Source organism: Lottia gigantea, assembly GCF_000327385.1.
Source record: "Lottia gigantea unplaced genomic scaffold LOTGIsca_205, whole genome shotgun sequence".
NCBI classification, from domain to species: domain Eukaryota; kingdom Metazoa; phylum Mollusca; class Gastropoda; family Lottiidae; genus Lottia; species Lottia gigantea.
Window position 1 is genome coordinate 199239 of NW_008708430.1, and position 25609 is coordinate 224847.

Here is a 25609-nt window from a genome sequence, read left to right on the forward strand (position 1 = left end):
TTATTTATGAAATGAGAGAAAAAATTCAATTCAAAAGCTCAATGTAGTCAGAGAGTAGGTAGAATAATTAGAACTTAAAAAAAATATATTGTGTTCATTATTACTACCAGTAATTATTCTTCATAAAACTTAAAGCATTACGTGTATGTTTTTATGTTTGAATCAGATCTAGATCTGTACAAATGTTTGCTTGACTAAAGAAGGAATATATTGAACTGAAAGAACTCATACAAAACCCTTGATATGTTGGTAAAGAAAGCTTGCGTTGCAAGGTAACATACGCCCACTGGCAGCTGTCAGAAAAAATAAAACAGTCTTTAGTGACTAAAGCGAATTTTCTCATATTGAAGAAATTATTCATGCTGAGTAATTCCACAAAATTTTTTAAAATCAATATCAATAACCCAAATACAACAAACAATTAAATCACACAGCTCTAATCAAGGGCAAAAAAACAACTTCACATATTCATGTGGGCGTATAAAAATAATGACAACCATAGCTTATAACACAATTTATCACTCAACTTCCGTCTAACAAAGATATGATTGCACATGGTCTCTTTCAAATCATAAACAAGAGCATTCTATTTGATTTAAGATAGAATAAATAGTATCCTACCTCCTAATAAAATGAGTTGTTTGTGTTGATTTTTTGAATCACACCGAGATGTGCATGAATATCTTTGTATGACTCAGGCTGGTATGATTTTGACTAGAATTACTTTTCTCTGATATAATCTAAATAAATCTATATGACCAACGTCATAACCTAGAATAGTGCAAATTGATCAGTGTCCCCTATACAGTTTTACAAAAGTAGAAAACCTCTTTAAAATCCCTTTAAGTTTGTTTTTGGGTATGATATAGATTTATCTAGATTCTGTTTAACATTACCAGAAAATAACGTATCGTTTTTTTTAGCAGCAGACACAACCACTGAGCGCAAATTATATTACTTTCAAAGTTTGTGCTAAAAAAATTTTTGAGACCAGCAATGTCTTTTTATATATAAAAACCATGATAACAAAACAAATTTAAAAATATTTGAATATTACTCAAATATACCAACATAAAAAACAAATAGTATATACACATACATTCAAAAAAACACTATTTCAGAGTTTCGAAGGGCTGCAACAATTTAGATCGTTATTTACTATTCGGTGTCAAATTCAAACAAGAATTAATGTAATGAATTTTCAAAAACGAAAAACACTACGAAAAACATAATTTGGAAATCAAAACCTGCTTCTATAAGTATATGTTATTATTTAATTTCGTTGTAAGGACAAAATAAACTCTGAGATTTGGTGTCAGAAACGTCATTATATTGTAATTATTATCATCATAATCTTAAGCTACCTGTCAAGATATATGATAAAAAAAACCAACAATTTTTATGACATTTATGACAAGAAGGAACTGTCAATATTGATGCAATATAAAACAAATATCATTATACCTTTTTGTCAAAAATATCATAACATTTATCTTAAAATTATAATTTTAAGATATCTGACATGATGAAATATAAAAACAAACAATATTATTATATTTCCTTCTTGTCAGAAACATCATAACACTTGTCTTTATAATATTATAATTTTAAGATATCTGTCAAGATGAAATATATAAACAAACAATATTATTATATTTCCTTCTTGTCAGAAACATCATAACAGTTGTCTTTATAATATTATAATTTTGATATATCTGTCAAGATGAAATATAAAAACAAACAATATTATATTTCCTTCTTGTCAGAAACATCATAACAATTGTCTTTATAATATTATAATTTTGATATATCTGTCAAGATGAAATATAAAAACAAACAATATTATATTTCCTTCTTGTCAGAAACATCATAACAATTGTCTATATAATATTATAATTTTGATATATCTGTCAAGATGAAATATATAAACAAACAATATTATGATATTTCCTTCTTGTCAGAAACATCATAACAATTGTCTATATAATGTTATAATTTTAAGATATCTGTCAAGATAACAAACAACATTATGATATTCATGATAAGTTCCTAAATGTCATTTTTTCCTCATGAATTAATGCAGCCCTTCAATATCTTATAAAAATATAGATTAAATATGTTATTTTGACTTTGTTTTTTGGGATTGTAGCATGTGGATGAAAGCGTGGGTGATTTCTAAATGTCATGAAAATCTATTAATATGGAATTCTATGCCTGTATTGTACTTTTGGCAAATTTGAAGTCTTAATATGTGTATCAGGGACACATACACCTTCTATTTGCACCATTTTAATTTCCTCTTAGAAGTCTGATTCTTGTTCCCCAAATAAATTGAGTATAACATCACACGTACTATTTGGTTAAAATAGTAACTTTGAACGTCATAATCTATCTTTAAGTCTGCTTGAAATTACAGGAACCACAGACAAAATAAGGGAATCAAAATAGTGCAAACAGAAGCAATAAGTCACCCATGCATACGCAAAGGTTTAAAATTTTTGGAATCTCTTTTTTCAGCAACAGTGTGAACAGAGTCTTATTACCTCTGATATCATCTTTGGTCAAATGGAACTAGATTTTAAATGAAAACACACAAGTACAAAACAAATGAACAGTAATAAATGTACACCAGGCATTTTTTGTTATTGGACATGAATATAGTCCTGATTTCATTGAAAACATTGTCTTTTCTGTGTTATTTTCACTGAAAGCTTACTTTCAAATGTCAATTCAGTGCATTGTTTTGTATGGATTTCAGAGATCCTTATATAATTTTCAAATGATATGAGATATATTAAGTTAAATTTAAATCAAATTTCAGATGTATTTTGGCGCATTTTATTGACAATTTAATAATGATTTCGAAGTTTAAAAATTACACCGCTAAGGTTCCATGAAAATATTTGCTTTTCAAGGTGATAGAGTTCAATTTCAGCTATCTGTAACACTTTTCAAAATCAAAATCTTACTAGACTCTCCAACAATTCAAAACAAATAATGTGTTAGTTTTAACAAAGGTCGTAGTTTTTACCAATTAATGTGAATTAGTCTAATTTAGTGCCAGAGAAACCTGAATTGAGCCCTTTTACCCACAGAAAGCAAATATTTAACCAACCATATCCCTTTAATGTATTTGATGCTAGCAGGACGATGTATGAGGCAATCTATATACATGTCTATTTAACAAGCCATTTCTATTACTTTCATTACTAGATTTACTGCTTTCCTTACTGTCGGCATGGTTACAGTTATTTTGTCTATCAGTAATACGATGTCCATCACTATTCAGTTCTTCTAACATAACACATTCACAAGGCTCTGAATTATTCAAATGTAACACACTAGAACGTGGCTGATTGTGCAGCCGGTCGGTATGATGTTCTATAAATGGTATAGTTGATTCGTCATGAGTATCATATTCAACAGAATCATCTAAATCTTGAGGATATGCTATAGCTTCCAGATTGTCTAAATTACACGCAGGTTCTTCCTCAATATATACAAGTTCCCGTCCATCTTTTGTATTTTCGTCACTAAAGAAGTACGATACATCTTTAAAACTGGGATCTAAATTTGGTATAATCATTTCTATAATTTCTTTAAATGTCGGTCGTTCTTTATGTTTATATCTCCAACAACATTTCATTATTTCATACCTAAATAGAGACATTAGCATAGGATTAGTTACATGGTACAAAATCAGTTAGTGAGAGAATTAAAACATGTACTTTTTTAAGACAGTAAGTACTACTTTGCACAGTTCTTTCATTATTTGTACTTACTCAAAGTACTTATGCTTGATATAAAGTTATATGTACTTTCTTGCACTTCATCTGACTTCATGTACTTGATTTCAATATGGAAATGTAGTTTCTATGTACTTTGTACATCAAAACTTGTACCTACATGTACATATACTTCAAGTACACTTTTTAAACTCCTTTACTTAAAATTATATACTTCATATATTTGACATTATGTTACAACATGTACTTTCTAAATCCAAGTACTTAACATCTTTATAACTTGTACTTTCTTATAATCTTACATCTTATACATGTAACATTATGTTACAACATGTACTTTCTTACATTGGTACTTAATCCTCATACTTGAGCTCAACTTAAGGCATTACAATCATCAAATTACAATACAGGACTTTCTACATATTTTTTATTTCATGTACATGACATACAATAATGTACTGTACTCTGTGTACATGATGATAAGATATCAAAAGTTTTAAAGTTCTTTTTTGTGTACTTTACATTATAAGTTCTGAAAGACATTTTCTATACTTGCACTTAATCTATTTTCAGGTACTTCAGGACATGACATCAAGTTATAATACATTTATATGTCTTTGTATGTATTAATTTGGGAGAATGAGAGAGGACTATGTCAGCATGTAAATTTGTCCAGTCATGTTTTACATGGGAAGTGAACAAAACCAAGATCAATCAGTCTGTTACAACATCACTGACCAAAATGAAGTTACATGATAGCTAATTTCTCTTCCATTTTGCTTTCACATTTTGTGCAATGAAAACATTTTAGAGATGTCTTATTTACATGCGCAAACAAAATCTATTTATAAATGGTATGAAAGGGCTCTAGGCTAAAATCATTCAAAAAGATAAATGGTTTTTCATGTTCCAAATATTTGTACAAAAGTGTCATAACTCAAGAAACCATTTTCTAAGTTAATGAATCAGAATAGAATAGTAGTTATTTAAACCCACCCTTTTTTATTTGATTGACACATTTGGCCCCATCTTTAGCATTTTCTGCTTAGTAAAGTTCATCCAAAATGTTTATAGCTTGTGCATATAGTGAGTGCATATGCTCAGAAAAGTGAGAACAGTGCCAGAATCTTTACTAGAAGACTTACAATTGATCGGGACATCCTTCTGGTTTATCCATAATATTACCATTTACAACATATTTTAATACTCCTTCATTTGAAAGACCTTGATAGGGTTGTGCTGCTAATGTAGCCATTTCCCATAAAACAACACCCAGCGACCTGTGTGAAGGAAAAAATCATCATTTCACTATATGCTGACACATCCTAAGCAAAACCAATGTCAAAAGACAAACTGGTGAAGCATAGTACAACAATATAGCATACTTCTCAGAATGAAGGGATTCCAGAAGTTTGGGTAGCAAACACAAGCTTACCATAACTTGCATTCCAAGGTAACTGCTGCCAACTCTAATGAAATAGATAATAGTCACACAAAACATTTTTCAAGCTTTCTTTATTTGGAAAATGAACTCTGAACTCAAGATTCCTTTGCTAAGCTTCTCTCTTCTAACCTCAAAGTTGACGAAGCAGTGACTAATCTCAAAAAAAAAAAAAATGTCTTACCAAACATCTGACATGGTTGAAAATAAACCATCTTTTAAAGATTCTGGTGCCATCCATCTGACAGGTAGCAGTCCTCTGCCAGCTTTTTTATAATAATCTGTTTCATAAATATCTCTAGTCATACCAAAATCTACAACAAAATGGAATGGAATGGAGTTTTTCATCTACCTTTTTGGCATCTGATTATCTTTTTAACTTTATCAGTACTGCATTAAAACCGATTCAATCTAAATGAAGTATACCTCCTATTTTGACAACATTATTTTCTGAAACCATACAGTTTCTGGCTGCTAAATCTCGATGTACAAATTTTTTATCTGCCAAATACGCCATACCATCTGCTATCTCTCCTACCATCTGTAAAATATCTTTTATAGTAGGTGGAGGACTATTGTCTGGTTCCTGAAAAAATAAAATGCTTCAGTATTCAATTTTGATATTGTTTAGTACATATTCTTACAATATGCTTTTCAACTATTAAAATAACCCTTTCAATACAAGTAGTACTCTACCAGACATATAATTATGTTATGTACACCCAAACAGTCAGTGAAGTGACTATTGCCATGTGACATGACATGACATATTACTTCAGTATTTCAGGGTAAAGATGGGTTCCCTTAATTTCATTTATGAAAATGCTAATAATTATATGAATAGAAAGTAGAGGTGTTCTAAATACCAGTAGCAGAATTCCAATGAGTGACCAATCAAGAAAGGTCAAAAAGTCTTTTTTGTTTATCCAGACTGTACATACATGGACATTTACGATTGGTTAATCATATGCAAAAAGAACATAATGATATGATAATTCATTAACAAAAACAGATTAATCAAATAGTTTGCTTAATTTGACACATTTAAAAAAAATAAGGAAACCCATCTTTAAGTATAATTCTTTGGCAATGCCTTCACAAAGCAATCTTTGAGTATTTCAAAATGGCATAATCAATTAATGTACATATTAAGCAGATCAAATGGATTTGGGTGAAATGGCCTAATGCATAATTTCATTTGATTTTGAGATCTAGATTATATACTATATAATTGCTAATATAATGCTCACCCCTTCTTATCCTCAATTAAGTCTGGAAAATCTCGATCACATCAAAAATCATGACATTAAATTTTGGTTATTATTCATAATTTTCAATAGTTGATTGATAGCTATATAAGACTACTTACCTCAGTATCTGGTCTGTGGGAATGTAAATATTTTCTTAAATCTCCTTTTGTCATTAGTTCCATGATAACTAATGCTGGTTGTCCTATAGATACAACTCCTAATAATCTAACTACATGATAACATTTAAACTCCCTGCAATTATCAGACAAAAATACAATACATAATATCATACTCTTCAATATATCTACCAGAAACTAAGTCTGTTTAGACCCCTGGTTCCCAACTTGTGTTTTCATCCCCTAGGGGTGTGGGACTAGGGTGTCCGGGTGTGGCCAACTGGTGTAGGAGTTGAGAGAGCACCTCACTAATAACATGCTGGAAATATGGATGAAACAAATTTTGGGGGTGTGAAAAGTCCAAGTGATTGCTACAAGGGCGAAGGTTGGGAACCACTGGTTTAGATCTATATTCAATAAACTTATTAGAGACAGATTAGATGTACTTACTTCATTGTAGAAGCTTCTTTTAAAAATATCATTTTATCATAAAAACCAGCATCTTCATTTACAGTCTATCAGAAGAAAAAATCTTTTATTATTATGATAATTTGGAATTTAAAGCAATAGGCTCAATGTACAAAAATTAATGATTTAAGAAGATGGAGCACCTGTAAGGGACATTTAAAAATACATTTAAAAGAGCACATTAACTATCCCGTCGACCAATTATACCTTAGTTTCAGAAACAGGAATTTTTTTAGCTTACATAAACAGTAATAGTGTTCACAGCTCATCGTCGAAATTTGAGCCTTCAAATCCATGTGTATCCATAATTATTCTTATTTGAAAGTTAAAATTTCACTCGAAGTTTTAGTGAGACTATGCCATAGAAGGAAAACACATCTAAAGGAACAGACAGTGAAATTTCTAATTTGAGGTATATTTGAAGGGATTATGCGATTTTTGTGTGTTTTAGTACTTCTTAAGACTATTAATGCACAATAAAGACCCAAATCAATCCCGGAAAATGCCGACTGTTCTCCTTTAAATTCAGCTACCTGAACAAGATGGCAGCTTGAGTCTTGCTTTTAGTCATTTAGTATAACTGAGGTATATTTCACCCTATAGCACACAGGGCCTCGATATACCTCTTAAGCTCATAATACTGTTTGTTTTAGACATGCATTTTAATTACCTTTACAGCAACTCTTATGGGTTCTTTTTGTGATGGTAAAATGCCTTTGGCAAAACCTTCCCATACCATTCCAAATGATCCTTTCCCTAACCTTTTATCCAATAATTCAATTTTATCTCGTTCTATCTCCCATTCATCAGGTGTATAAACTGTAATATATTCAATATGAAATTTGGGCACTGTAAATGACCACAAGGTAAATAGGTCACAGTAAAATGACCACAAGGTAAATGGATTACAGTAAAATGACCACAAGGTAAATGGATTACAGTAAAATGACCACAAGGTAAATGGATTAAAGTAAAATGACCACAAGGTAAATAGATTACAGTAAAATGACCACAAGGTAAATAGATTACAGTAAAATGACCACAAGGTAAATGGATCACAGTAATATGGTCACAAGGTAAATGGTTTACAGTAAAATGACCACAAGGTAAATGGATCACAGTAATATGGTCACAAGGTAAATGGTTTACAGTAAAATGACCACAAGGTAAATGGATTACAGTAAAATGACCACAAGGTAAATGGATTACAGTAAAATGACCACAAGGCAAATGGATAACAGTAAAATGACCACAAGGTAAATGGATTACAGTAAAATAACCACGAGGTAAATGGATACAGTAAAATGACCACAAGGCAAATGGATTACAGTAAAATGACCACAAGGTAAATGGATTACAGTAAAATAACCACGAGGTAAATGGATACAGTAAAATGACCACAAGGTAATGGATTACAGTAAAATGGCCACAAGGTAAATGGATCACACTAAAATGACCACAAGGGATTACAGTAAAATGGTCACAAGGTAAATAGGTCACATTAAAATGGTCACAAGGTAAAAAAATATAAGTAATTTGAGCACATGGACTAGATGTTTTTTCTTTGACAGCTCCTCCTACCTATTTAATCACTGATAGCAGGATTGTGGTTGATAGAAGGCACTTTTTGGACATAATCAGAGATAAAGCTCAAGACACTTCTAGATTAGCAAGCAAGCATCTGGCTTTTTGAGCCACCAATGCAAGATATTCAGACAAATAGATCAAGATTACAATTCTTATAACTTACTATCTGATGTTTGCATATAACCTGGATTTATAGAAATTGTAGTTGGTTCTTGTTTCCGCAAAAATCTATAACAACAAAAATATCGAAGGCTTACTTGAGGGGCTCAATAAAAACTGTGAAAAGCCAATGAAACTTTGTAAAGAATTAGAGAAGAGTTTAATTCGTAGAATTTCAACTTTAATAAAAGCTCATCTCTTACTGCCAACAAATTCAGGAAAATATCCTATACCTTTATAGGTTTCTTTTTCAGTTCTTATAATAATAACTTCTAGATTTACATACGTGCAACAATTCTACTTAAAGTTTCTATTGCTCTTGACAAATCAGTGGAAAATATTCTTAAAAGGGTAGAATTCGAGTTAAGTTCTAAAAATTTAACTATTTGAGTACATACTTCCTTTTGGCAACATTAACAACAACAACTAAGATAATAATAAACACCACAACTCCAATTATTAGACCAGCAATAGTTCCTTGTAAAATATCTGAATCTAAACAAAAGAAATGTTTTATCCAATTACAAAAATACATGTATTCTTATAATAATTTATATTTGACCACAGTGATTTCTGAATTGAAATTTAACAAATCAATACAAATATTGTTCTGCTGTTCACAAATACTGGTTGTAACAAAACCTACATTTTCCTCCCAGAATTTGCCATTTTTACAATGTCAAGCTGTTAAGAACCTGTCTTATACCTTGACTGTAATAGCCACCTAGTGAAAAAATACACAGTTTATACAGAGAAATTTCCATTCATAAAAGCAACTCCCCCCGCATACAATATACAGGCTTAATGTGACTGGAAAATCACAGGGTAGGGGCATTAACATATTCCTGCTTGAAATGATGTATTATGGGTAGCCTAATTAAGAAAAGATTCACATGTAAATTTAATCAAAATATGTCTATGTAAGAAAGAAGACTTACCTGGAGGTGAATTGATATGAAAGTACATTTCAGGTGTCCAAGTACCAGGTCCAGCTAAAGATGTAGCTCTAATTCTAAAAGAATGATTTCCATGACCAGTAACAGTTAAAACGTAACCCATGTTTTCACGATATTGTGAATGAGTTAGGCATGGTTTCCTTACTTTTCCCTACAAAAGAGAATCAAAATGGAATTGTCTGTTTTCAGACAACCTAGGTGGATTTTGTAAGCTAGACAATCGTAAAGGGTTTGTGCAGAGGTTTTCCAAATTTTTTTTAATGCGTATTGGAGAAACTGATACAATTTGCATCATCCCAATTTTCCCGTTTCTGAGACTTAAGTACAATTGGTCCATCGGATGGCAAACCTGTCCTTTATAAATTAAAGCTTCATTTTGCTAAATTTTTAACACATTTTTCAGCTGATGATTGTATTATAAATAGTATTATTGTGAATATTGTGCTCAAGCAAGTATAACGTGCACCCTTACCATCCAATAAATCTGGTAATTGTGTTCTGTTAATAATTAAACAGTACTTACATGATAATCATGGACTGGTTTGTATTCTATTTCAAAACAAACTATTAAACCATTTGGATCACTAGGTGAATCCCAAGTTATATTAACTTTCCCTGAATCATTTACTGATACTCGTATAGTACTGTGTTCAATTCTGTCAGCTGTGGCTAAAAATAAGGATAGCCGGTATATTGAAAGAGATTGTAATTACAGATAGCTTCAGAATTAAGTTGGCTTTCTGGGTGGTATAATAATTATAATTGCAAACCACAGGGCAAATGAGAAGTACATAAATATTATAATTAAAGGAACAGTAAAGAGGTTTTCTAAATTTTGTATGTGTATCAGGGACACTGATAGCATCAATTTGCACCATTCCAATTTTCGAACAGACATCTGTGGTTCCAGCAATCCCAATCAAATTAAGTGACGTCACTAATCAAGATACTCAGTATAATGATTTGTTTAAGAAAACTACTCAGTATAATGATTTGTTTAAGAACACTGCTCAGTATAATGATTTGTTTAAGAACACTACTCAGTAATCAATATCATTAATTAATAACAAGTATCTTTACTTACGAGATTTCAAGGTTCTTTTAAAAGCTAGGGCTATATTAGATTTATCACTGCAATATTTTTCACCATTCTCTAATGTATCTTGACAAGCCAAGACCTGCAAAAAAAGCTTCATTAAAAATATGTATTATTGGTAAAAAAGTTTAATTCTTGGCATCGATTTGAAACAAGAAATTGCAAGTATATTTTGCAGATGCAAGATTCCTGATACAGTACATAAGACTGAAAACTAATGCTTCAGGCACACGAACCTTCTTGATAGGTGATTTTTGTCAAGAGTTTCACTGATGGACTGGACCAAAAATCTCAACAATCAACAATATCGATAATCATGTTTGGATCATGTAATTGAAAAAAGGAAAAATTTGATATCTGATTGGATGATGACGCACAGTCTTGCAGATGATAAATCAATCAGCAACAAATACCAACTGGCTTGATATAAAAGATCCTGTTAGAAAAGCGCTAATCTTGTCATGGAAGTGCATGCAAACTTGAGATTTGCGTCCAAGACAATAAATCAGCCAAAAAGATGGTTTGTGTGCCCACAGTGATTGGCTAAGCTGTCCTGGCAAAAATGAAATATAATGACAATATGTATATTTACCTTGATATTGTAAGGTTGAAAGTGACCTAAGTTGGTTAAAGTAATATTGGTGCCATTCACTATTGCTAACATAGCGATATAGTCACTATCATCAGAATCACTACAATCATTGCATGTCACATTGTCACTATCCGTTTCATTTTCTACATCAATATTTCCAGGACTTTCAAAGGGGAAAAACCCACTAGTTCCCACAATATATTTGGATGTGTCTATTGACAATGGTTTGTTCACATTTGATCTGTTGGATTTCAGTAATGGAGGATTAAATAAATGTTTTGATAATGATATGTTTCCGTATGTAATATTCAGCACTTCTCCTAATTTTTTTATATCAAATGACAGAGCCTTCTTACTGCAAGAAAATAAAACATATTTTACATAGACATCTTACTGGAGATATCGTCAGCCCAAAGTCAGAAAGACTATTTCCAAAATCGCCACTTTGTGAAAAAGGGAATGTAAACAATCTCCATTGCAAGCAGAAACATCATTGAATGTTTTGGTTATCAGATTTTCTGATTTTATAGGAACGATACAAATTTTAATCTTGTATGGTGATTTTGGACATCTCCTTGACACTGTCAATTCGGGATGTAACTATTCATTCATAGATTGATGTATTATAAATTGTAAGGCAATGATTGGCTACTTGACACATTGTGAAGACCCGGGCCAAGACCAAGAACTCATAAAAAAGAGATACCAAAGATTTATTATCCCCCAAGATGGACATAGTCACTTCTGACTTTGGGCCCACGATATGATGACTTGGCAACTTACTAACCTACTGCTTAGTAACTGACCTAGAGGTCAAGATTCTATTCCTTTGGCCAAAAAATGTTTCCAAGTGGAGAATAAGTCTGAAAATTGGTGACATTTAAGAAACTCCTCAAGAGAGCTTGAAAGTACAGCTACACTTCCGGAGAAACTACATATACCTGTTGCAAAGTTAGTTTTCATATTTTTCAAACAATTTCAATGTTGATTTCACTGATGGCTGACATTTACTGATAGTTCAAAAATTCCATTTATTGAATAAGATTTATCATTTGTGCAACTTACTTCTTCACATACACCAAATCTTTTATGGCATTTTCAAATTTCAAACGACTTTGTACATTTTTTTTCAACTGTTCAACATCTTTCATGAATTTAGGACAAGTACAGCAACCATCTTTATTAGGTTTAACTTGTAGTTCCTCTTCTTCTTCTTCTTTCTTTTCATCTTTTGTTGGTTTATCTAACACTATTTCTAAAAATATAAATGAAATGAATGGAGTTTACATCCTACTTTCCTGGACCTAATGAGCTAATAAAAATGGGCAACACCATACAGTGTGCAATGAGGGAAATGTTTCTGCACCTAATGAGCTAATGAACACGGGCAGCACCATTCATTGTGCAATAAGTGAAATGTTTCTGCACCTAATGAGCTAATGAACACGGGCAGCACCATACATTGTGTAATGAGGGCAATGTTTCTGCACCTAATAAGCTAATGAAAATGGGCAGCACCATGCAGTGTGCAATGAGTGAAATGTTTCTGCACCTAATGAGCTAATGAACATGGGTAGCACCATGCAGTGTACAATGAGGCCAATGTTTCTGCACCTATTGAAAAAATGAAGATGAGCAACTCCATGCAGTGTGCAATGGGAGCAATTTTGGCTGGACAGCTGCATAATTTTCATAATTACTTCATGGCACAATGTGAATAACCTCACAGAGACTTTTAATATGACCAATTTTTTTTTAAATTGTAGTTGAATTGGGTGTGGTATATTCTTTCTGTAAAATGATTTGGACAGCTCTATCAGAAGGAGGAACATATATCTAAATGACCATATGCATTGAAATAATGGTAATAGAAATAATAACTTACTTTCAAGACAGTAATTTCGCTCATCAAACTCCTCTCGGTTTAATTTGCCCTGCTTCCAGTAAACTTTATAATGAGTAATATCTCCATTAGGTTTCAATGGTTTATCCCAACTAACAAACAATTCATTTTCATTTTCCGCTTTCACTTCCAGATTTGTTGGGGCAGAAGGCTCTGATAAATACAAATAATCTTTAAGGTGATATGTCTCAGTTAAAGATGGGTTCCCTTATTTTCATTTATTTATAAATTTATACATATTCGATTATCAATTGAAAGTAGAGGTGTTCTAATTTTCTGACCGATGACCTCGATAGGAATTGCAGGAACCATAGACGTCTGTTTGAAAATTGGAATGGTGCAAATTGTACTCGATATGATCAGTGTCCTTGATACACATAAAAATCTTAAAATCCTCTTTTCATTTCTTTGATTTTAAAAAAAATCATGTGTGACTTAATGGAATTAACAATAAAATTTTACTCAAAAATGATCAACTTACGTGCTGACAAAGTTTTGACAAATATAATGTTAGATATTGCTGATTTTTTGGACTTGAAAGTCAAAGTTTTAACATAAGCAGCGTACATTGTCCATGGTGTTAAGTTGTGTATTAAACCAACCATTTCTTTATCTGTATTGTTTCTATTGGCATCCCAGTCATTTTTCTTCCATCTACAATCATAATTAGTCAGCTAATCAAATAAACACAAAGTTCAAAGCTCTGTTTTTCATATATATTTTTATTTCCAGGAGATATGCTCCTATATTTTTCAGCTCACCGTTGAAATTTGAGCCTTTAAATCCATGTGTGTCAAGACTTATTTTTAGATATTTATAAGATGACTTGTCTTTCTTGAGACTATACATGAAAAAGTCTTATGTAGACATAGAAATTTTTTTTTTTTTTGAAGGAATTATGTAATTTTCGTACATTTCTAGCACTTCTGAAGATTTTATACATACATTCAAGACCAAAATCAACCTTCAAAAATAGCGAACCTATCCCTTAAACTTCTACAACAAGATTTTCTTGAATTGCATTATTCCAACATATATAATATAAAACTTACTGTGACTGAGAACAAGCATCTTGACCTTGAAATATATCTACTTGTTTTGATGTACTGAAATAAAAGATTAATCAAGTAGAACTGTGTATATGTAAAATGGCGTGAGACATAAGAGCATAGCATAGCATTCTCCAATTTACTTTCCTACTACCGAAGAACGAAGAACAATGGTATTGCTAAGTCAGTAACATGTTGGATTAGCAATAAGGTGCCGTAAGTTCAAATCCTAGGCATGGAAAACTTGTGCAACATGCTCATTCCCTACTTCTATATGGGATAAACAGCAACAGTTTACTATGGCAGTCTATGGCCAACTATGGAAAAGGATGAGATTCCAAGAGTCAATCCAGCTTTTGCTTCAAACTCTTTCCATGTATATTTTGAATGAGAAAAGTATTTCAACAAAAAATATACTTACACTTCCCTGTAATATAAAACATAACCTATCAACATTCTGTCGTCTGTTAAATTATACTTGTTCCAATTCAACAGCACATAGTCAGAATTCACATCTGATACAGTTAGATTTATTTTAGTAATATTACCTGAAAAAATATAAAGAAAAAACAAGTTTGAGAACTCTCAACTAGGCAACACATCAAAGAGTAACCAGTTAAAAAAACGAGTCAGCATTTCTTACCGCATCGCTCCTAAAAATAAGATAAATTTATTTTCACATCTTGCTTTTCTAACTCCCAATTTCACTTATAAAGAAAGAAAATACTATGCAGTGCTCAATGAAGGACATTTTCCAGCATCTTTTTTTCCATTTCCAACTGCTCAGCATGCATTCAGTCATTAGTTTCATTTTCAATAGAATCAATTTTGCAAAGTGAGTAGACCAGATTATTTTAAAATTTTTTACTTTACTCACACACCCTAAAGGGACAGATGCATGATTTGGTGGGTTGATTTGAATCTGATATATATGTAAATATTCTTCAGAAATACTAGAAATGTACATAAAATCACAGAATTCCTTCAAAAATATCTCAAATAAAGGAATTTCTTTTCCTATTTCTATAGATGTCTTTTCTATATATGGCAGTGTCTCAAAAAAGGCGACTCATCTTTTTTACTTTCAATGCAAATAATTCTGGATAACATGGATTAGGAGGCTCGAATTTCGACAGTGAACTGTGAACACTATTACTGATTGGATTAGCTAAAAAAAATTCACGTTTCTGCAAATTAAGTATGATTGGTCAAAAAAATGGCAATTGTCCCTTTAAGTATATTGGAAAGGTAACCTCTGGCAATTTTGTTGAGGAATTTGTGTTTGAAACACCATTCAGCAGTATGAGCAGAGCTCTTATCAATTAAAAAAAAAACTAAAATGATATATGATGATTTTTCAAGAACAATCTAAAACTTACATGGTATAAGATCTCCATTGGTACTGACATCATTTTCATTCAAAGTTCTATTATACACTGTATTCCATAGATTCACATCACTCAAAAATTCACGGATTTTATGTTCACACAATTTACGATTAAAATGAAATTTGACTCTCTTGTTATTCAAAATTTTTAAATTTTTGGCCACTTCTGGTAAAAATAATTCTTCTAAATTTTGATTATCCATTACAATTAAACCATATCTAAAAAATCAGAAATATACAGGTTTAGTAAATTGAATATAATTTTAAGCTTTTACTTTTACATCATATTTTTCTGTTTCAGTTTGTGCAAGGACAATATCATCAGCTCAACATGCATTGGTGAAAAGAGGAAACTAGGTTGAGATTGAACCCTGGACCTAAAGAGTTTCTGTTATTCCAAGAAATTTTGAACAGAGTATGATGTGGCGATCTCAAATACCATCCAAGCCATAGTGTGGTAAAGTTTTCTAGAACCCAAACACAACAAACAATTCAGATAGCTGTACATACAGTGCTTATAAATACCAGAAAAGCTTACTTTCGATTCTCTTTTGCATTTTCATCATCTGTTTCACTATCACGATCCATCCCAACTTTACCATGAATTACTTTTAAATTTTTGAAGAAATGAAGAGATACTAAAGGATAAGAACGGACTATTTTGATGTGATATTCCACTTCCTCTATTGCACGAAAACTTTTTTCAAATTCCAAACCAATATCACCTGCAAAATTAAAGCAAAAATTACCAATTTTCATTATGTTATATTTCATTTACAGATTACCAGTGTCATCAATGATAATAAAGGTGCAGGCACAGGAGTGGTCTTGGTCAGAGATATTTGTTGCCAATTAATCAGCAACAAAAGTCTCTGACCAAGATTGTTTGTGTGTCAGCACCCCAAAACAAAACTTCAATCCAGACAATAATCAGTTTAGCAAGTATGATCTTTAAAAATGTGTTATCTCCCTTAGATAATCTTAGATTTGAACGGCATTAAGAAGCGAAGAGCACAAACAACACAATTTACACATGTTGTCATCAGATGAAATGAAGAAGAAGGAAAAGCATGAGGCTATATAGCAAGGGGGGAGGGGGGGGGGGGGGGGGGATTTAGAAATTAGACTGACAGAGTCTGGTGTGTGAAATTAAAATTTTAGTCAAGCAAGTTCATGTCTGTTTTTTTAAACAACAAATAATTTCATATCTTTTTGACAGATAATATTTAATTATAAGAGATACAAATTAAGGTATTTCATAAAATACAATTTCAGAAATGACATCATTGGAATATCAATAACATCAAATTTAAAAATAAAGTGGATAGCTCAGTTATACATTTTGCATTGCAAATATCAGTGCTAAACTACATATAGTATATTAATCAAAAGTCATTGATAATTGAGGCTATACATCATCTTGACAAATGTAATGGAATACCTTCTAGTCAAATTAATGTCTTGCCATTGTAATGACAAGTATTGTTGATGTATTCCTTTTATACTCTTAATTAAATAATGAATGATGAGCCCATTGCAAAAACAGTGATATGAATACTTGTGTTCAGATGCCAAGATGACAACCTTTTAGTTGGGATGTTTATGGATACACAAATATGGCAACTTTTGACACTGTTGGACAAATGCAACTGTAGATGACTTTGGGAAGAATTTCGTCAAAAATTCAAAATGGAAAAAAAGGCATTTTAATCTGATTGCTTCTTTTTGTATATAATTATTATATAAACTCAAAAACTTTTTCTGACTAAATACAGCAAAGTGGAGCCGAGACGATTTCAGCTAAATACAAACGTTCAGTTATAATGGTTACACCCACAAGTCAATTAAAATCGATATCTGTCATGATGTACAAGATCAAATACTCTGACATGAATTTTAACAGGAAAATCTGTCTGGAAAATCATGATTTTTAGCACGGATACATGTAAATTGATAATCACCAATTTAAGATGGTGTTGTATGTCCTACTTTCTGCTCATAATTTGGCTACTGCAGACATGACATGACTTTGGCATGACAATTCCTACAAATTGCACGAATGACAGGGGGAGACCTCTTTGCCTTAACCTCTTAACATGGTGACCCAACTTGGCTCCTAAAGCTTGAAGCTTCCTTGCTTTTGATTTCTCAGAAACACAGTAGGACAAATGAAATCCTCTCAGATCTAAATTGCTAGACTAATGAGATGTATCTAGGAGATAAGTAAACACTTACTGCCCCCATCTATCTGTATAATTATTTGACCAGCTATATATGTACAACCAGTTAATTCAGCTGCAGCACTTATACTATCAATCTTCTTGTTAATACGACAAACTGGAAATAGAAAACTGGCATTAAAGACAGTATTATAACATATCAAATCAGATACTGCATGGGACACAGGGACTTTGAAGAATATCTGCCAGCTTTGTTTAGCTTTGTTTAGCTTTGTAAAGACACTGAAATTTATGCCAGATTTTGCTTTTGTCCTGGAAATGAAATGAAATGAATTTTTATGTCCTTTTTTCTGAAATACAAGATTTACAAAACTGAAATGTCAAAACCTGTATTTTCATACAAATGTCAATGTCATTTAAGTTATAATTTATTCCCACGTGTCTGAGTTTCCATATTGGGATTTTTTCCAACCACTTATTACAACTATAATATAAATATTGAAAAATATAATAACTAAATCACTTGCTGATTATTACACTTCGTAACAACATATTTCCACAAATTTGGTTGTCATGAGTCAAAATTCCAAAACCATTCACTGAATCTTTCTTAAGGCTAAAAATTTACTAGTATAAGTAAATGGATTCTATTTTTGTTAAGTGTTACAGGTAGTTCTGAGGCTGTACCAGCTCAAGAAGAGAAAATTTAGATGAAAATATTTCTTCATAAGAAATTTTTTTTCAATTGTTGACCGCTATCAAGTTTTGGTCAACATTCAGTGCGACATATTGTGCTCAATTACATAATAAAGCTAATATTTAGACAACCATATCCATTTAAATTTTTCTTCAATTGCTGACTACCATGTTAAAAGATTTGTTCGATATATTCACCACCCTCCACAATACACTAATAATATAAGCTAATATTTAGACAACCTAATGCCTTATGACTTCTATACATTTCACTTGCTGACTATCATGTTAAAAGAATTACTTTTCGTTAATCCATAAAAGACAATAAAGCAAAAATTTAGACAACCATATCCCTTTAAAATTGATTTTCAACTGCTGACAGTCACCCCGACCCTACCACAATACACTACATCAACTAATAGAGCTTATTTTAGACAATTATATACCTTTAAAATTGATTTTCAATTGCTGACAGTCACCCCGACCCTACCACAATACACTACATCAACTAATAAAATTTTAGACGAACATATACCTTTAAAATTGTTTTCAACTGCTGACATTCACCCTGACCCTACCACAATACACTACATCAACTGATGTATATTTAGACGATCATATACCTTTAAAATTGATTTTCAATTGCTGACAGTCATCCCGACCCTACCACAATACACTACATCAACTAATGTATATTTAGGCGATCATATACCTTTAAAATTGATTTTCAATTGCTGACTACCATGTTAAAAGAATTGTTCAACAATCACCTCAATCCTACCACACATATCAGATAAAAGATTTGATACCATAACAGATATACAGCTTCTCTTTCGTGCAATAATAGAATCTGTACACTAGACCAAGAAGATTTTTATGTTACAAGTTAAACTAAGGTTTCCTTTAAGAGAAGGAAATTGCTTGGTTTCTTTCTTACAACATTGAGTGCTCTGGTATAATTCGTGCCCTGTTGATTGTTGGAGTTTCAATAAGCTTGACAGTATTGTCTCATCAAACTTTTAATTCATTTTCTACAAAAACAATATTTTCAATATCTTTCACTTAATAACTTTTGATCAAAACCCACGCTGGCATGAACTGATAACAGAGTCTGGTAAAAGCTTATATTTGACCACTCTAATTACTAATTATGCAGATCTAGATTGTTTTTTTTGTTTCATGTTTTTGCTAAGGGTTAATACACATGATCTTGGCAAATTAAATCATGTTAAGTCAGCTTTGTACCAGCATGGGCCATAATTTTTTAAGAATTTATTCTAACCAATCATAAACATTGTAAAATATTGGATAACAAAAACCCTACTTCATTTCAAGTATACATTAAGGTTTTTCATTGGTCAAATATCCTTGTGACAAACCAGACACAAAATTTTCATTTTGCAAAATGATACAGGAGTTCGAGCAATGGGAAGAAGCAAATATATATTTCTGTGAATTCCAGAGCTTTTCAATTTCAAATATTTTGGTGGGTTTTAACCCTAAAAAAGGTTTGCCAAACTGGGGAGGCCCATAATAAACATCTCCACTCATTAGAAACTAATACATGTTTGTAAATTCAACCAAGAAATTAAGAATCACTTGAGATGACTTGGGAGATGTTAATTTCTGAGAATTGACTTGTTTTCTGCCTACTTACATCAAGTTTATTAGATTTTCATAATTTTTAGCAGATAATGTCATCACTTCAAACTTGTTGAATAGAAAAATGTTGGGAGATCCTAAATGAGTGAAGTGCCTACAGAATAAAACAATGGATTGTGTTGATCAACAGTATTGTGAAAATCTTTGTACATCTAAAATAGTGAGGCAAATATCCAGATTTTATTAAAGAAAATATATCTTGCTTACTTTTTGGGCATTTCCCTAAGCATTTTTGACAGTAATCACCACTTTTACTGATGGTATAATTTTCAGGGCAGTCTGGTACACATTCCCTCCTAATGGTTGTATTGTATGCATCTACTACATCTAATGTTAAATAATGTGTATGTCGATTTTCTGAAAGCTTTTCTTTTTTATGTTGATTACATTGTTCTTTTGTTACACAGCGTCTTGATTTTAACTGAAATAAACAAAAAATGTCAATATGTAGATGGCGAACTGCACACAAAAATAATATTGCTTATGAAAGGGCTTCTTCGCAGGGTCAAGCTATTACGCACTACATCTAATACCTTAACATCAAGAAGCACATTTTTTGTAGCATAGAAGTTTGTAAATGCAGTGATTTCTAGAAGTCTAGACCAATCAGCCACATTGTTTACAGTTTTTTTTTCAGGGGCTCTGATTGGCTTTATTCGCTAGTGTACAATCCCATCAAATCACTGCATTCTGTGCTACAATAAAAGTGGCTATTGTGTCAAGGTATAAGACAGTTCGTACCAACTTGACATTGTGAAAATTATAAAAGGGAATATCATCACTATTCATTTCCAAGACAAGGGCAATAACTCTGGGGGCTCAGCACTCAGTGTGTTAAATGCCTGTTTGCTAAACCTGAAAGCCCATTTTCAATATCCAAATAAGGAGCGAAAAGTTTAAAATGTTATCAATGCCAACTAAACAGATTCAGCCACTATAAAAACTCAAAAGAGATACTGAACAGTCAGATGTTTATCTGATTTGAATAAGATTGCATCTTAACAAGCAATGCAGAAGTGGAGATTGCACACAGAGATTTGAATAGGTTTTCATCTCGACAGAATGTGACAAGTTGAAAATGTGTGATAAATGGAAAAACATTGATTTGACAGAAATACAATATGAATATCAGGTGAATAATGACATTGTAGGTTTGATTGAGCTAAATATAAACTAACCAACGTCATATTTCTAAAACTGATTGGCAGCTAAGAGCTTAATTGATATGTCCAATAGACAACTAAAGACTAGAGACAAACAAAAGTGTTTTACCTATGAAGCAAAAAGAAAAACTCAAATAACAGAATCTGCGACAAGGATTCATGAATTAGCAAACACAGCCAAAGACCTGCTTCTCATGCGACAGTCGCCACAATGTTTAGTCCCTCAATTCTTATTTCAGAAAACTTATCTCTAGTTTCTAGATATATTTTCAGATACTTCAGTATTAAATGTCCAGCACATTGCAAAAATAAAATTGACCTGTTCTAAAGTCTCAGATATATGAATTTTATTTCATATATTTTCTGTGGGTGGGTTACTTCATGTATGGTTGCGATAATAATGTGATTAACACATAAAATAAATTGAATTAATTGAGGTAATATTTTCCTTTGGTTATCAAAGATGAAGAGAAAATATAGTACCATTAGACACACAATTACATATTATGATCCTAATTCCCTTTTCAGTCCTGTCTTAAAACCTTCTTCATCATTAGATTGTTTAAGTATTTGAGGTAATGAATTCCAGAGTAAACTATCCTTGTATTTGAATGTTCTTTTCATGGCCTCAATCCGGCACTTGGGAAGATGTAATGAGTTTTTTGTTTCCGAACGTAGACAAAGAATTGTTATAGAAATTGAAGATTGTAACTGAAAATAATTTTGAAAGTAGTGAGGACATTTTCCATTCATAATTTTGTAAGTCAGTATCCCAGTGTTATATTTAATTCGTTGTTCAAGAGTTAGCCAATTTAATTTTACTGTTGACGTTTCAAGCTATTTATAGCACCATCACCACCAACCACTCTCCAGCTAATCAATTTTACAAATGAGTATCGGCAATTTCATAGTGCCTGCAATTACTTAATAAAAAATCTAGATCTTTTTTAAATATCTAGATTTTTAATTTGCAACCCTGATATCATAATCTGGTCCAGTATGTCTTTAATCACAGAAACCACAAAAAGAGGTGAGAAATCAGAATGGTCCAAATAGAATCTTTAAAGATGGGTTCCCATTTATGAAAATGAAAATGCTTTTACTTATTATAAATAGAAAGTAGAGGTGTTCTAATGACTTGTAAAAATACCAGTTTGTCTCACATGTCCCAAATTAATTCATGATTAGCTAGATTAGAATCAAGGAAGGTCAAAAAGTCTTTTTTTTTGTTTATCCAGACTGTGCATACATGGACATTTATGATTAGTTAAAAATCTTAATTATATGCAATAAGAACATAATGATAGGATTACGAACACATGATAATTCATAAGAAACTCCAATTAATCAAATAGTTTGCTTAATTTGACACAAAAAAATAAGGAAACCCATCTTTAAGTGTCTTAAACCTCTGGCACATTAAGTTCATACATCTAGGAATTCTTTGACGACAGATTACTGTTTTAAACTGAGTATTTAATAAGGAAGTTGAATGTACTCTGGGAATAGGAAATTAAATTCTGTCCTTCATTAGATTAGGACTAAATAAAATGACAGTCTATTCAGTCTAAGGAAAAAATTCTTCCGCTACACAATCTCAACAAATCTCTATTCTATTTTCTATTCACACATATTTACCAGTTCAATTACCCCCCCCAAAAAAATGAAATTTCAAACGACCATCACCAATTTTGATTTAACTTAGCAGAACTGATCAAAAGGTGAAATTCCAAATTTCATCCAAATTGGGTCAGTGGTCATGGAGATATGACTTATTTGACAAATTTGGCTTCCTGCCCAAACTTCAAATGGGCGTAGCTGGTGGTAAGGGGCTGTAATTGGTGTTGTTGGTAAAGGAAAAATGCCATAGATGCACATAGATCAGATCCACATCTAAATGTTAAGGAGTGATTATTCTTTTCAGTGACCTTTGACATGGGACATCTGGCCTTGACCTGACCTCAAAAATCAGTGATGGTAGGGTTAACCCTTTTGGGTGAACTGACCTGGAATGACCTCATGGTCAAATTTTATAATAGGAAGATTATGTTTAGCCCCTACACCAGACAGGTATTAGGCTTTCCTTCTCGGCCTGGACCAGGCCGCAATAAAATGTGCCCATTTCTCCACAAGTCACCTTGATGTAATCGAAAGACATCTAGATGTAATCAACAATTTTACTGAATAATGACGAAATTCTGCGTGAAAAGGTGAATGTCGCTTGACAAGCATGCACAGTAAAGCGTTCTCGGAACAGTTACCGTTTACATTACATCAATTTATCAAATCCGTTCTGAGAACCATTCTGATACAAAAATTGGGCCAGAATTAGAATGGTTCTGGGAACAGATAAATTTTCTAACGTAAAAGGGGTTTTGGAATCTGTACTTACCATGTATGTATTGTATGGACAATCTTTTATACATTTATCATTGTGTATAAAATATTTACAAGATATACAATCATTTTTAGTTGGTCCTGTACATCCACCGATACAATATGTATGGCAACACTGTCTTGTATCTGTTATACAGTAATCACATTCACAATCTGAAAATAGAAATAATATAAAAAAAAATAATGCTTGGAAATACAGCTTACTGTAAAATAATTACATTTATTAACTGAAATTAAATACATATGTCCTAGATAGAAGTCACTATAAAAATTACATTTACAAACTGAAATTTTAATTAACATAACAAATAATGTTGAAAATTACTTTTTACTGAAAAATAATAATATTTACAAACATAAATTAAATATAATACATGATTGAGAATAATATTTACTGAAAATTATATTTCAATTCTAATTAACATCAAAATATTGTAAATTACTTTTACTGTCAAATATTACATTATATTACATTTACTATCTGAAATTGAAAATAACACAAGTTTGTAAATTATGTTTACTGTACAAGGATTCATTTACAATCTGAATTGAAAAATACATGTTTGTAAATGATGCATTTCCTGTAAAAAAATAATGAAGTAATCTAAAATTTGATATAGCATTACAAAAGATGATTGTAAATAATTCATACTGTACCAATAAACATTTACAATCTAAAATTAGATTTAGCATAACAAAGAATGTTTGTAAATGATATTTACTTTACATATATACATTAACAAGTGGTTGCCTAGCAAGATACGCCCACTTAACTGATACATTTTAGTATATCAAGGGCAGTCACCTATCTGTGTCAAATCTTACCAAAAATCAAATTTGTTTAAGATATTGTTGATTTAAACAAACACACATTATTTAATAAAATTCTGACATAAACTGTCACCTTTATCTAACAAATTTTGATACGTTTTAACTAAGTCAATGGGCAATAACTCAAATTCCGTCGATCGAAAAAATGTCAAATTCAATCTTGACTAAGATTTCATCATTATAAATGATCATACCAAATTTCATTTTAATCGGATGAAAACTGTACTCTCTATTGTGTTCACAAACAAATTTTGACGAGTTTGTCCAGGGCAATAACTCAAAAACCGTTCATCAAAAGATAGCCAAATTCGAACTTGTCCAAGATCTCATCATCATAAATATTAACTTATAAACTTAGGAAGTCAAAATTCAACCACAAAAAGTCTACAGATTTCTTGACACCATTTTGAGCTTACAATACAGTATCCCTTTAAAGTGAAGCCTTTATAGCTATGATCAAAAAGCTTAACAGAAAAATAAATTTCAAATAAATATACAATAAAAAGGCAAAGATATGCCATAAAAGTAGAATATAAGATTTTCTAAGATTGCAGGTAGAACCTGTTTGGCTGAAATAAAATAACAATTTGATATCATGTTTGTCCTGCATGATGAATAAAACATAACAATGATACAAGTTTTAACGTTTGCTTGATGAAAAAAAAACGTAAGAAATATAGCTTTGATTGTTTTCCCAAAAGATATTCATTGTCTTAAATCATAATTTGAATTCAAAATCTGTTTATTTCTGAATGGCTATTTATATTAATAGAATCTAGGCAATTGCCTTAACATTTTCATTCATGTAATAATATGAGCTATGTTATTGAGAAATGTATGAATTTTCATTTCATAAATAGGTGGAAGCCATGCCAAGTCCTTAAGAAGTTGACATGAATAGTTTGTAAAGTACAAAGGCTCTCGAATTGA

At 31.5% G+C, this 25609-nt stretch overlaps 2 protein-coding genes across 2 annotated transcripts; both read right to left on the bottom strand.

Annotated features, from left to right (window-relative positions):
* Nucleotides 1–3139: 3139 nt before the first annotated feature.
* On the bottom strand, nucleotides 3140–7841 carry LOTGIDRAFT_143456 (hypothetical protein; the record flags this gene model as incomplete). The annotated part of the gene is made up of 7 exons (XM_009053952.1): nucleotides 3140–3656; nucleotides 4892–5026; nucleotides 5372–5501; nucleotides 5614–5766; nucleotides 6553–6689; nucleotides 7004–7068; nucleotides 7692–7841. Coding segments are annotated over 7 exons (1287 nt in total), but the record flags the coding sequence as incomplete, so codon positions are not given.
* A 930-nt stretch (nucleotides 7842–8771) lies between these two features.
* On the bottom strand, nucleotides 8772–24883 carry LOTGIDRAFT_174611 (hypothetical protein; the record flags this gene model as incomplete). The annotated part of the gene is made up of 17 exons (XM_009053953.1): nucleotides 8772–8836; nucleotides 9166–9256; nucleotides 9706–9874; nucleotides 10247–10392; nucleotides 10808–10901; nucleotides 11412–11766; nucleotides 12477–12666; nucleotides 13297–13467; nucleotides 13796–13968; nucleotides 14367–14420; nucleotides 14785–14911; nucleotides 15743–15969; nucleotides 16289–16475; nucleotides 17986–18087; nucleotides 20496–20709; nucleotides 23844–24001; nucleotides 24874–24883. Coding segments are annotated over 17 exons (2533 nt in total), but the record flags the coding sequence as incomplete, so codon positions are not given.
* Between the last annotated feature and the right edge of the window lie 726 nt (nucleotides 24884–25609).